The 14,792-nt window shown below is 42.4% G+C and overlaps 1 protein-coding gene across 4 annotated transcripts in view; it reads right to left on the reverse strand.

The window, feature by feature from the left end:
- nbeaa (neurobeachin a) overlaps positions 1-5,567 on the reverse strand; it is an 88,801-nt gene extending 83,234 nt beyond the window's left edge. For all 4 annotated transcript variants that reach the window (XM_080483933.1, XM_080483936.1, XM_080483935.1 and 1 more), the window contains exon 1: positions 4,872-5,567. In XM_080483933.1, the coding sequence (XP_080340059.1) occupies positions 4,872-5,201 (330 nt within the window). In that variant the 5' untranslated portion in view covers positions 5,202-5,567. The remainder of the gene's footprint in view (positions 1-4,871) is intronic.
- Positions 5,568-14,792: the final 9,225 nt, after the last annotated feature.

Consider the following 14,792-nt stretch of genomic DNA (forward strand, 5'->3'; position numbering starts at 1 on the left):
AAACATTCAGGACGGTTCTGGCTCAGCTGCTTAGAGCTTGTTGTCCTCAAAGCCTGCTGGTGGCTCGATCCTCCGTCTTGCTCTCTGCATATATCAAGGGTCGAGTACAGGAGTCTCTTTTGCATGGCAGCCATTGCTATTGTTGGGTAAGTGTGTGCATAATTGTGTTTATGAATGACTGAAGGTGATTAATCACATAAAGCATGATGAGAGCGCCGGAGCGTTAAAATGCACCGTGTAAGAAAAGGCCATTTGTTATTCACTGAGTAAAACACAACAAAGGAAAGCAGCATGAATGCTGCAATGTTTGTTTGTTTTCTCATAAAATCAAGGCGCTCGCTTCAGAAACTGATGGCAAAGCTTGTGGGAGTGAACCTTGCTGTAGTTTTGTGAGTCAGTAAAATTAATGCTCAGCCGTCATAACTCGTAAAACTACATACAGCAGAATGTTCAACAATACCATGTCTAATATGGTGAACACAAGGATTGCTTGGAACATTATACTCATTTTCCCCATTGTGTAACTGAAAAACTTAGATTAAGAATTTAAAAACGGCATTAAACTTTTTTTTTTTTTAAAGGAACATCTGTTGCATCATATTTATGCTAAGGCTAATTTCAGCCCACGGCAGCAAGGCCGCATAGTATTTATTTGCATATTTACATATATTAGTGGGATGCTTGTTAAGAGACTCATCTGCATGGCTGTGCGATCACATGATGACACATTGTTTCGTTTTTTTTTCTCCCCGGCATGGCTATGCAAGCAGATTACAGTGCTGCGGGGAAATAGTTAGCCTTTGCCCTGAGCCCGCAGCCACGGGGCAAGCTTGAAAAACAGCTCAATTAAACTGAATTTTTACTGATGCTTCAAATCGCCTGAGGGAAAAAATAACATGCCACATAACATGGGTTTGGAAATGGGAAATGTATTATTTTTCCAAGTCTATGAGGTATAAATCAGCATGCCAGTGCAGGTGACGTTTGTTTTCACCATGATGAAGCACTAAATAATATCTTTTGTGATGATAACTTCTTCTTTTAATTTCTTCTGGTCTTTAGTATGATTCAGACATGCAATGCGAGTAAACAGGAGTGCTTGTCAACCAGAGCTCAGTGTAAACATGCGCATCAGAGCGATGTTGTGCCGACTTTGACTGGACTTGCTGTGCACCATCAGGTGACCTTGGTGACTGTGGATTGTGTGGACAAGGATAATGGGACATTTGCAAACGGTCCGCTTGGACCGGTATTCATGCTGCCACACAATAATGCATCTGGCCAAGGTGGACGGTGAACGACAGAAGAAAAAGCTTTGTCCGGATGTGGGAAACCAGTGGTGAGACAGAATCTGTCACCAATCGTTTCCTCTGCCAGACAAACGCACTATTTTGATCCCAAAAAAAGCATTACAAGCAGATAAAGCTGTCTATAAATAAGCACAGCTGGTGCAGTACTGGGGCAGAGGGACTGACAGCACTGCCTGTGGTTGCATTCGAAAAGATACAGCTCAATTCTTCAATTAAAAAAAAAAAACAGATTTGACAGTACAAGTTCGGATAAATAAGTTGCATGTCAGCTTTTGTTGTGTCAACAAACACAATATCTCGCCTTGCTCTCGCTCCACCCAGTGACCAAAATCACAACGTGTCAACGCAAATAACCCGAGCCTCGGAGGAGAAGTGCCTGACCATTACCTGGAAAAATGTGAGGTTTCAATCTGGAGCAACAGTACAGTGACAGAAAAGAAAGAAATGTCTCCCGAAGCAATGACACCCCCTGGAATTGGGGCATAAACTATCCTGTCCTGTAAAGTGTCATCTGTAAGTGTGGTGCCACGTCCTGGAGCTGAGACGACAAACGTCTGCATCACAATCTGAATGTGCCCAATTCCGCCAAACAGAATAGAGGTTGTTGTGTTTTCTATGAGCCCTGACATTGTAAAACTGCTCAGCGATTACCCAGAAAACAGACCGAACATATAAAAAAATAAATAAATACACACACACACACACACACACACAAGTCTTTTCCTCCTGCACTGTTAAAAATCTCGTGACCTCTGAGAATTAGCTCACAGCCTCCTGAAAGGGCCTCAGAACCCTTACGGGACAGTCAATAGAACAATAATTTACTCATCCAGACATAAAGAAAGTCCCTGTAGTGATGAAACCTGAGCACCATGGTTGAATTAGTGTGCATCTTCTCCGATCCTTTAATGCTGTTTAGGTTGATGTTGCGGCTTAGTATCCATCCTCAAATCAGATAAACATTAGCATACAAGACAAACAAAAGGAAGTGTACGAGAGACTGAGGATTGTGCGTCTGTGCGTCTGTGTGTGTGCGTGTGTGCGTGTGTGTGTGTGTGGGGACCGGAAGTGGGAAACAACACCAGGTGGTCAAGCGTCTGGATGCAGGCAGTCAAAGAGCAGTGTTGCCTTGACAACTGTGATGCCTTGGTGATGATAATACCAGAGCACCTCACCACCAGCAACACACACAACAAAAATGATATCTGCATGAATTACATTAATCTTTACTTGCATCTCTTAAAAAGAAAAACACAGTCATGCAGCTCTCTGTCCCGTGTTGACTTCAAGCACCATCTCCTTCTTGCCTTCGCTTTCTCTCTACAGATCGTCACTCGCCAAAGGCCAGCAACACGCTGTATAGAAGAGGGAGCATATCTGATACAGCCGACAAGCCATCTGTTCACCCAAGCCGCAGTGGGATCTGATCAATACAGCCAGGGTGGACAGCGAATGTGGCCGCTGTGGTCTCCCACATTGACTGGAATAATGGATCAGCTTTTGGGTCACAGTGGACTCATTGTACCAGCAGCATGACCACTGAGGTTTCCTGCCTCCACACCTCTTTGTTTCTACTCTTTTAATTAAGGAGCTGGGCAACAGAATTCCCTAACAGGCTTAGCTATTGGCAGCCTTGCAACCAGGACTGACTGTTCAATTCAGGATTTAGCGAGCTTTGTATGACCAACACATACTGCTTTAATTTGTCAGGGTGTCAGGTCATTGTGTGTTAATGCATCAGATCAGCATTCAGAAATAAAATAAACAGGTTTGCCTAAAAGCGGGCATTTACATAAAACAGTGGAGGGAGCTTTTCAGTTGAATGCTCTGATGAGCTTTCACTGATCTGATGTGGACCAATCCAGAGTCCTTTTCCTCTTCCGCTGCATCAGCTGGTGATTTCTGAGCACATAGCCACTGCAGCATCCTACCACCTCCTCCACTCTCTCTTCTCCTCCCCCACTCTCCCCCAACCCCTCTCCACCTGCTTTTAAATGCATGGCGCTGCCCTGCCAAGCCAGTCTATGCAGGCAGCATCAGTCCCACCAGAGAGAAGGGGGAGGCAGCGAGAGCAGGTTACCGGCCTGTGTAACCAAGGGGTTGCATTAGAAGGAGACATGATGGGAGGGAGCCCCCGCTCCTCTCTCTGCCTTGTGTTCCAATAATCAATTGAGAGATGAGAGGCATCGTGAATCAGGACGACTCGCCAGTCTCGCTGAGCGGCAAATGGTTTAGCCCAACTGTAGGCCGTCCTGGTCCACACATCCAGTGAGTAAATAGGCCACTGGCAACACGGAACACTGAAATAATCAACCCCCAGAAAGCTCTGCACTGGAATAAGGCTAAAAATGTGCCCGTGTGTGTGTGTGTGTGTGTGTGTGTGTGTGTGTGTGTGTGTGTGTGTGTGTGTGTGTGTGTGTGTGTGTGTGTGTGTGTGTATTGCTCCACTTTCCAAATGAGAATCAATAATGATCAGAGCCTCTCTCTCCATGACAGATGTGTGTAGTACAATGAATGCAGCACACGCCACCGCCTGATGCATGGAGGAGAGAAAACAGCCAGCACACCAGTCCTACATCCTGCAGACCGACGTTTGGCTGTGCATTTTGCTCATCTGTTTCGTAACGGTACACACGAGTCATGTCAAAACCCTCAGAGCTGGATTAAATCCCCTGATGTGCTGTGTGAGGGTAGAGAGGCCCAGCATCTCCGACACAACCTCGGATGGAGGGGTGAGGATGAAAGGAGGAGAGAGGAGGAGGAGGAGGAGGGGGGGGGGGGTATATCTGCTCCATAAATAATGGCCTGTTCGAGTCACAGTAATATAAACCACTAACCGCTTCAAAGCTACCTATACATCACTCCTTTGCGCACAGGATGCAGGGCCCTGCCTCCAACAATAGGCCTGTGCATCATCTCAACCCATTCTCATACACACACATATGGATGGGTAGCATGATGCTAGTCGGCCTTTGTCCGCGTTGGATCGGCGTGTTTTTTGAGGGTTTCATATATACCTGCATGATTTCGAGCCATAAAAAAAACCCCAAAAAAACAACAACAACAATTTTACACCGCTTGTTGTGCGCCACATTCTAGCCCCTGACTGTTGTTACAACCTGCCTATGCATCACTCAGATGTACACAAATAATCGCCTGTATTTACTTATCTGTGTCCAGCTACACTTTGACTCGAGATGTTTTTTTGTTTGTTTTGTTTTTTATCCTTGTTGCACCGCAAGCGGGTCATTTTGTCAACAATGGCTGGAGATCAGACGAGCCTCGGTGCTTTTGGTGGGGTCACATGCTTCAGCTTTACAATAATACAGCTTTTATTAATATCCCACCCTCCCTGCCTCATGCAGCCTCGTTTTAATACACACACACACACACACACACACAAATATATAAGAAAACAACATATCAATCTCCCGAACAACAATATGACATCATCTCCCCCAGAAAGCCCCACAACCCGGGGAGCGAGGCATCGTAAATAAAACATAGCGGGTAAGGGCGCAGTGATTCTATGGCTTCTCTCTCCAGCTTCCTCCAACTCACCAGGTTCAGCACCGTCTCCACGATGTCCCTGTTGCTCACCTCCCCGACCTGGATCAGGCCCACGAGCACGGCGAATTTCATCTGAATATTCCTGATCGGCACCGCGGGGTTGATCACCCCGGCGGGGAGAACCATAGAGCCGGCTGCAGACACCATCCTTTCCCCGGTGGAGCCGGAGCCAGCGCCCGCGGCGACCTGCTGCTGCTGCTGCTGCGGCGGCGGCGGCTGCGGGGCGGAGGAGCCCGGCGGAGGAGGAGGATGGTGGGAGTCTGTGTCCGTGAGCGAGGAAGTAGAGCCCGGCGGTGCTGAAACCGGCTTCTCGCTCGACATTTCCCCTTTAGGAAACAGGGAGGAGAGGAGCGGTCGCCGCTTGTCTCTCACACCTGCTCTTCAAGCTTCGGGCGTCTGCTGCTGCCGCTGCTGCTGCACAAAAACCATCCGATGCGCAGCAACAAAATAAATAAATAAAACAAAAAAAAAAAAGTGGTGCTTTAAAAATCCTCAGATTTCACCCTATCCTCCTGAAAATGTGTAGGGATTCATAAGGCTAGAAAAAAAAAAGGATGGAGGCTTGACAGAATGGTGAGCCTACGCTTCTCTCTCCCCCTCGCTGCCTCTCTCTCTCCCTCATTGGCAGGTTGCAGTCAGTGCGGTCGTGGAGGAGACATCGCCATGTTGACGCCCCCTGTCTGCGGTAGCGCGCTCCGACCGCGCATGCGCACCGCGAGCTTGTCCTGGGAGAGCGCTGGAGCGGAATAACATGAAGCCATGCATGCATGGGTTCATACACAGAACACACACTGCCAAACAGCCGCCTCTAATTGTTTTGTTTCTTAACACACCGCCGTTCATATTTAATGAGTGATCTCTCTGAAGGTGCAAAAAACTAAAGAAGAGCTGAAAATAGTTTACAAGACTTTAAAATATGAAAAGGTTCCTGTGATGGGGGTATTCTGGGTGCAGATCAGACAGAGTTCATGCAGTTTAGGGTGTCTGGTTTCCAGACAGAAAGTGTTTATATATTCAGAAGCTATCCATCTGCCCTACTTATTGCTGTCCCAAATTTAACTCTGGTACCTTTGCTTTCTCATTAAGCATCCCGGGATTGCTCTCCTGGCATCAATCTCTTCTGGTATGATGTACTCAGTTCTCCAGCACCCTCCACTCTTTCTCCCTTCCGGCAATAACTTACACTTTTGCTAACACCGTCTTACCCCATCACCTCTCCCATCCCTCTTGTGCCTTCTGGTTTATAGAGCACTATCCCTTCAGGCGCTTGTGTGGAATGCATTACCCAAAATTGAACTGAGGTCTTTGTCAGGCAGGGGGGTCTTTAAAAAAACACCCACACACTTTCTTCATATCTTACTGTTTTCAGGCCACAAATACCAGCATACTGTAGTTTGGTAGGATAGCTTGCTATTTTGCACCCATTTGGTGATTTTTTACTACTGAATGACCCTTTAGAAGAGAGAAAAGGTTTTTTTTGGCCACTTCCTGTGGGTATCACCAAAGCAGATCATGTAATCTGCAGATTTCAATTGATTGAATTGGTCTTACACCAAATTCCCATTTTGGTGCAACTTGAGCAGTTGGGGGGTTGAGAGCCTCGCTCAGGGACCCACAGTGGCAACTCATCTGCAGTGATTTTAAAACCAGCAAACACCAGGCCACAAGCTTGTTTCCTCTAACCTGTAGGCTACCACTGCCCCACTGTTTAGAAGATTATTTTAATTAATACAGCATACAATATGACTCATCTCATTATTCAATCCATAAAGTTTAAGGACCAGTGAAACAAAAGCTCTTTATGCAGCCCAATTTGCCTTCACATAACATAAATTGTGTCTCTTAGAAGGGGAAGAATAAAATCCACAAAACAATCTCATTCGTAAAATCTATGGAACTAATGCAATCAAATTAACAAGTACCTTCAGGATGTTTGAGAAATGCTATTTTAGGTCATACAGTATATGGAGCAGATTTGTGCTACATTAAACCTATTCAGATCAAGGCCATTTCATAAAAAAGACTGATTTAGAAGTGTACTCCAACTCATCGTATCTGAATTGCACTCTTGTATCACTGATTGGCAGATTGTTGAAGAGCTGTGTATTCAAGGAAGGCTCTAGAAGCAGCATCTACCAATGGTAAAGCCTGTCTTCAGCGATATAAGATCGTGTTTTCTGAAGAGCTCAAACCAACCTCAACCTGATAGTTTGTCAGAAAAAAAAGGGAAGTTACAATCTCATATCTAGTGTATTGTCGTCTTTTTTCTGAAATAAAAATTCCTCGTGCTTTATTTTTTAATCTTTCAGTTAAGTCTTGTAATCTTTCTGTTAAGTCTTTTTTAATTCATCCATACAATGTCACAAAATAATCTTTCTCTGTATATTGTGTATGTCGCTCGTTTAAAGCAGCAGATTGATTCAGTGGCTCAATTAGACTAAACTAGAATTGCACATTTACCATTACGATCGCTATTCCCGCTCATATGATTCACATCACTGCTCAGATTGCTCATCTGTGCTATATTAATGACCTTGTTTTAGAGTTTATGTGATCGTGAATTAAAAAAAGCAATACAGTAAAAATAAAAAAAATGTAAAAAACATAAGCGATTCAGTTGCATGATGAATATTTTTGCATTTCTGAAATATTTTGCACTGGTGTGCTGAAAACGTTTTCCATGTAGAGATAGAGTAAAATGAGCTCTACTGACCTCATACTGGACGTGACTACATATTCTTTGTGTGTATAGTTTAAAGTAGTGATCGTTATTGCCATATGAGTCTGTATGTTTGCAGTTTTCAGGAATTCTACCTATTCTACAATGTCCTGCACACTATTGACCCTGTCTGGATGGTTGTTTTTTTTAGGTCATGCACTTATTTAACTGTCTTTGGAAACACAGATCCAACCAGTCAAAAACAAATCTACAGTATCCTCTTGTGGCTGCACACACCAGGACCGCTGGTCCACTACCTGCCTGCGTATATAAGCCTGTTTCACACTCCATGTGTTCTTTCAATGGGACACATCTGCTGGGCAGGATTTCCATTCACAAAGCAGCCACAGATCTGATTTGTTCCTCTGTCTGTGCACGTCTGGATGGGTTTTTTTCAGCCACTGATGTCAGATGGATGTCTCGGTCCATATTTTCCTGTGATTCTGACTGTTGACAAGGGCAACAAGCTTGAGAGAGAAGCTGTGGGGACATATGTGGGCATGGCAGTTCTTTGTGAGTGTGTGCGTGCAAACTTCTCTCGTGATGAAGATGAATGCCTATAATATGAAAAAAAAAAACACGCACACATATTAACTACAACTACTAACTCTGATTTCATCCTATCGCAAGCCTCTTTACATATCCTCATTTAAAAACATTAATCGTGATTTTTTTTTCATGATGTCATTTCTGTCACTACTAGGACAACACGCCCAAAGGGGTGATTGTGAGCAGATTTTAGTACCCAAATACCTGCACAAACTGCAGTGTTTTATATTGCATTGTTAATATTAATTTCCTCCAGACTCACAAAGTTCACATTTTAACATTAATTAAATAACCTCATCTTATCCTTGAAATATGCAGTTTTTCTGAAAACCACACACACACACACACACACACACACACACACACACACACACACACACTTTAAGAATATAAGAAGAGCTATTTCTCTAAAGCGTATACACCATCCAGCTTATGTGTGCACACATGCACATGTGCACTTGCGCCACACAAAACTGCAACAGCAGTCTCCCTCACACACAAACACACTCCTCTTTGTTTTCAGACAAAGGCCTGCCTCTGCAGCTTTGTCATGATTTCACAAAAGACTTCTTTAGGAGAAAGAGGTCTTAACTGAGATCTGGCTGGTGATTGGGTAAAAGCATTAACATTGTTCTCTCGCTCGCTCTCTCTCCCTCATGTCTTTCTCTCCCTTCTCTCACCTCCAGTTGAGGTGCAGTACTCGTGGCCATGCAGCTATTTTCTCCTCTGTTCCAGCGTACCTCTATAGAGCATGTGGAGGTAGTGCCAGCATCCTGTGTGGGCTGATGATCACAGCACAGGAGCTTCAGAGGGGACTGGGACTCCGTGAGGATCAGGCAGAGAAAGTGCAGCAGAGGTGACGTCTGTCAGGAAGGGTTTGATCACTGCCTACTGGAGAAAATACAGTTTGATTCCCCCTTCTTTTTTTTTTTGTCAGTGTGGCAGCTCTGGCTGGTTATGGTTTTGACAGGAACCTACTATGAACTATTTATGATTTGAAAGACTGATTATCAAGTCTGTACAAAAGGAACACAGCCGTTTTTCAGTGTGACAACAGGCGCATAGATGGAGTTTTGAATGTTGCTTTGTTCTGCATCTATCCACACACAATTAGGATCACTTGAACAGTTGCCTTGTACATGCATACATGGGAACACAGGTGAAAACGTCCCTTCTTTCACAGACAGATGTGTTGCCATCAGGATGGCTGTGCGTGGGTGTGATCCTTGTGTGTGCTCTCATGTGTCTATACATGTCCATATCTGCGATTGTGTTTGCATAAGAAACAGTGTGATCGTGATGTGAGGGGGAGAGAATGTTAACAGAGCTGCTGCTCACAGTGACTTTTGGTCTCAGATTGTGTCACATTGTATATCTTATTTAGTGGTTAAGCTATCAAAATTGAAATCCAATCAGAAAAGAGCATCACAAAACATGAATGAGATATTTACATATATATATATATATATATACAAAATCAAACATTGATGACACGTTAAGATCTTCACTTCTGAGCATCATATGGAACAATTTAAATATTAAACATTGTCTGATGAAATATTGGATCAAATATTTACAATTTAAAGCAACAGTAAGTAAGATCATCTTTTCAAAAGTCAGTCGCTTGTTTTTGCACCATAAATACCCTCATCAATGTTTACGATAAAACACATTGTCTCATAGCATTTCTCTTTATGAGGGACATTTTTAGAAATCTCTGTCTCTACTTATTAAAGGATGAAAATGTCGCGTCACCAAGACAAAAAAACAACAAGAAATGTAATGTTTCTGCCAAAAGCTTAAAGGACACAGAATTTGTTATATAGAATACACAATGCTCCCTCAAGTCCTTCATTTGTTCTTTTGCACAAATCTTTAGCAAAACTAAGATTCATATTAAGACTAAAAAAAAATCTGTCTCATACATATAATATGTTGAAGCAGGAAAAAGCACAGGTGTTTCAAATCCTGTCAAAATAGCAAAGGAAAAAAAAGGCCCAGTTCCATTAAGTGTTACTCCGAGTCATTACAGTGAGTCAGATTGCACGATAAGAGGACTGTGGAAAATTAGCTCCCCTAAATGGAGTTCAGTCATTTTTCTTTTTTTTCTATATGGAAAATCAGATCAGACCGTCTACTGTGTAAAAGGTTTGAACACTTCAGCCCACACCCACACTTTTTTAGGGGGACTCTTGAGACTAAACACTTTCTCCATGCAAGGTTTCTCTGCTGAATTCACTTAGTTGATTCAGTGGAAGGATCACAAACTCTTCTTCTCTCTCAAGTTAAGAAGATTAGACTATCTTTACTTTTAATTCTATTAAAAACCTCTCAGATTAAACAATTAAAGTATGATGCGCAGTTTCAGTTAATGAACTTTGAGGATGGGCGACCTCACAGTTTAAATTGCATATTTTACACGCAAGCATTGTCAGCATTGATTATTTTTTATTATTTGAAATGGTAAGAGGCACTGTTTGTAGTTATTTCCTCAATTTGGTCTGGAGACCTATCAACAGGCATGAAAGGGCCACTTCTTTGACAGATGTCACGACCTGGGATCAAGGACTTGTCTCTTTGACGGGGTTAGATTGTGGCCTTCCTGAGCTGTGGCTGTGGCAGCAAATTGCCCAGTACAGATTAGATAGTTTCCTCCTTTTGACTGGGAATAAAACCTGAACAATGCAGAGCTGACAAGTGAAGTTCTGGACATGTGTACATGTGAGAATGACAAACTACGTGCAAATGCTTGTCTGCAGCATCTAAAGTACTACTGTCAACGCGCGTATGACAGTGATCCGGTACGGCTTAATCTGTTTTATGCAGTGGAGCCTGAATTCCCTGCTGAGGCCGTTATTATGCACGCTGGTGTTACTCAAACCCTCAGAACTTTATTAGAAATTCTACTCAAGATTTTCAGAGATATCGCTTCTGTCATGATGCATTAGAGCCTAACCAGAAGCACAACTCAACCGGAATTTACAATGGAATAAAAGATTCTTAGAATAAAGGAATTTTGAAGTTTGACTGATGTCCAGTGAAAACGTTAGAACAGGTTTAAAAGGGGTCAAATAGACCCCCAATAGCGTGTTGATGTTTTTCATTTCTACTGGGTTGTGGGTAATAAACAGGTTCCAATCTTTTAACCGGCACAGCAAATAATACAGTAAACTAATACTGTGTACAGCAACCTTCTTCTCCTTTTTTCTACTGCCTGTCCTCCTTCAGCAACGGCAGGTAGGAAAAAATTAACTCACCTAATAAATCTACATTGACTTACACTGCACATAGACCAACAAAAGAAAAATATACAAGTTGTGAAACATAGCAAACGTAATAACAACTGAATGATGCTCTGAGAATGCCATTTCTTCAATAAAAGAAATTATGTACTGCTTCATAAAACACAAAAATGCAAAATAAGTGAAGTAAAAGAAATAATTATACCTCAACTTAGCATAAAAAGTTATAAATGATAGCCTGTTTGTTACTCAAAACAAATATGAGTGCATTCTGTAAATGTTTCACAGTTAAGGCACTTTGCATAGTACCTACGATAAACATACTAATATTAATAATAATACCATTAGAAAAAAAAAGTGTGATCTTATATCTACTTTGTGTTACTTTTCAGACTGTTACTTCCCAGGCCGGATGATTTCAGCAACCTGCAGTGTGGATGTTCTCACAAAGTCCCTCATCTATCCATCCACCTTCCGTACTGATCATGCTGCCGGTTTCCTCAACAATGGAGCGCTTTATAAAAGGTTTCTGCTTTTTATTCCGGTGTTTCGCTTCACTTTCACCACTGTCATTACAATTCAAAACGAGAGACACTGATGCTCCACAACGGGCCAAAAAATGCCTCTGTTTGTCTCACCAGGTCAAAAGCAGCGATGATATTCGTTGCATCTATGCTGATAGCTGGATAAAACCGCATCCTTTGCACGAAGACAGGACCAGTCAGAAAAACTTTTTAAGAGGTAATGTTTCCTTGTTGACTGTGGCATCTTCCGAGCAGCAGCGAGCTTAGCTGAAATGCTTTGTGGAGTTGTTGTTATAGCTGTTGGTTTTTCACAGATAATTGCAGTCTGTGTGACTCAACTGTACCGGTGATACATGAAAGACACAGAGATGGGGTAACAGTTTGGTGTTTGCTGCACTGTAGACTTCATTACAATCACAAATACACCTGTTAGGTGAAATAGGAACTCATCTGAAACACACGTAGCATAAATGAAGACTGAAGGTCTGTTCATTGTTCATGTTTGCCAAATTCACATGCTGTTTTTTTGTTTTTTTTACTGGTTTATCTGGATTAGTATGTGTATGTACGTATGTAGCCAATATGATTGTCGTATTTATGCTGTTTCGTCTATATTTAAATGCTCTAAATTGTTGTATCTTACATGCTGAGTTGTAATGTCATAGAGAGTTTGAACAACAAAGTGGTTTTACAGGTTAAATAAGTGGGAGAAAAAATGCATGCAGCCATCATTGATGTTATTAGGTGCGCCCATGCTTTCACCGCCATTACGAGTTCAAATGTCAGTCATTACCACAGGGCCTTTATCAGGTGATGGAATGAATCCATCAGGTCATTATCAGCGTGGCCAGTGTTTCCGTGCAGATAGTTTAGATAAACGTTCACTGCACGGCTTCCAGTATACTGTATTTTTCCAGGATCTTGTCTCCTTTACTATTACATAAGACTCATCCCAAGCAGAAGCATTCAGATGTGAAGGAAGAGAAAGACAAAACGTTGTGCGTACAATTGAGAGCAGTGAAGAACCACATTAAAAAAAATAAAATAAAATAAAAAATCACATCTGATATCAAGCAGCATTCATCACTTAATACTAGAAGCTATGCTTTCAGGACAAAAATAAAAACACAGAATCTGGTCAGAACTATTAAAAGCTACCTCATCTAACTCCCCCGAGTTGAGTGAAATGGGATCGCCCCATGCTTCAACAATTCTTTCATCAGTCGTGCACAGCTTTGGTTTTAGCTTGTCAACACCCGGCCATATACTCAAGGATACTGTAAGCACAACTACCAACAGAGTTCATTAATAATTCATTCAATGGATAATTTATTCATCAATGACCTTATCTTGGTTGTCTTCAAGAAGACAGTGGATTAGCCAGTCTCCAAGGATATACATCTGCTTTTTTCTTTCTCCATCCTTGTTAGATTTTCATAAAGTGGACAGGGGGGTTGAGCAAAAATGTCAAATCACTGTGAACCCAGCTCCTTGGGTAATTTGAATCGTGGTGTGCTCAATGACTAAAGAACAATATCGGCGCAGTTTATTTTATGTTTTCTTATGATTTTCTCTATATTCATATGCTGACAGAGTTTTTTCCGCTGGTTATCCAAAGCGATTTCGAAACCGACGAGGAGAGAATTTCTGCAAAATGTGTCACAGACACATATTACAAGGGTATAAATCTTTGATATTGAATAAAGTACTTCAAGCGATGGCAATACAGTATAATGTGTCAAAATAAAGGCAAAAACCTCAGGTGCAAATTGTACTTGAAAGCCATAAAGCAGATGGGACTGTACTATTTTGTACTTTGTTTACACCTCCCAAAGACCCAGTGCAATGGGATATGTTTTTTACATTTAGAGTGCAATTATCCTGCAAAACAACATCAAGACTAAGTTAACGTTTATCGAGTTATGCTGCTACAACATTACATAAACCAGGGTGCATAAATCCCTCCCCTGTGATGCACACTGATGAAAAACTGAGATTGTCCAAATAAAATGTGGATTCCAGTGTTATAGCGCTCTCACTCATCAGCAAGAAGATACTTGGTTTAAGCTTGGGTTCCTTCCACAGTTCAAAAACATGAACCTGAGGCTCATTGATGACTACATCTCCTGTAGGTGTGACTGTGACTGTCTCTCTCTGTGTCTTCGCTGATTGGGCTGGTCTATGAAGGAAAGTGTGTCTTCCCTACACAGTTTGTAGGGGCATGCTAGAAACTGGACACGCACTTCTTAGTTTCGCCAGAAGAGGTCACTCTCAAATCCTGCTGCAAGGTCGTCCTGTGTGGACAGAGAATTAATGGTGTTTTAAATTGATCTGCTTTTCATCTGCACACTGTGTGCACATGAAAAGCAGATCAGATCAGATTTTACAATCTGAATGTACTTTCCTTTGCATGGGCCTCATTGTAATTTGCTCAAATATGGCTTGCGGGTTGAAAATGTCTCGGCTTGCTTATATAAAGTGAAGTTATGGAGAAATAATTGACTAATCCTGTCAGTTAGAGGACTGTTTTTTTTTTTTCATTGTCTAATTTTCAGCATGATGTTCCTCATTTGTCAGAGCCCGTGGAGGAGAGGAGCTGGAGTGCTCCCACCGCGCAGACGATCATTGACATTCAGGAGCTGTAACTGCCTGCCCTACTTTCAAGATAAAACCACTGACATGGTAAATGAGGCAGAAGTTAAAGTCATGTTTATGTGCTGCCACGAAGTGAACAGACGTCCTGACTCACACCGAGGTGTCTGTCTTCAAACACCTTCACTGTCCTCTGCCAGGTCCCCGTCCAAACATAACTAGATGTGATTGGGTATTGATCTGAGCATCGGAGGTTCACTCTTCACTCATCACATGAAAGGACAGA

The sequence above is a fragment of the Lipophrys pholis genome, assembly GCF_963383615.2.
Source record: "Lipophrys pholis genome assembly, chromosome: 16".
Taxonomy (NCBI): Eukaryota; Metazoa; Chordata; class Actinopteri; order Blenniiformes; family Blenniidae; genus Lipophrys; species Lipophrys pholis.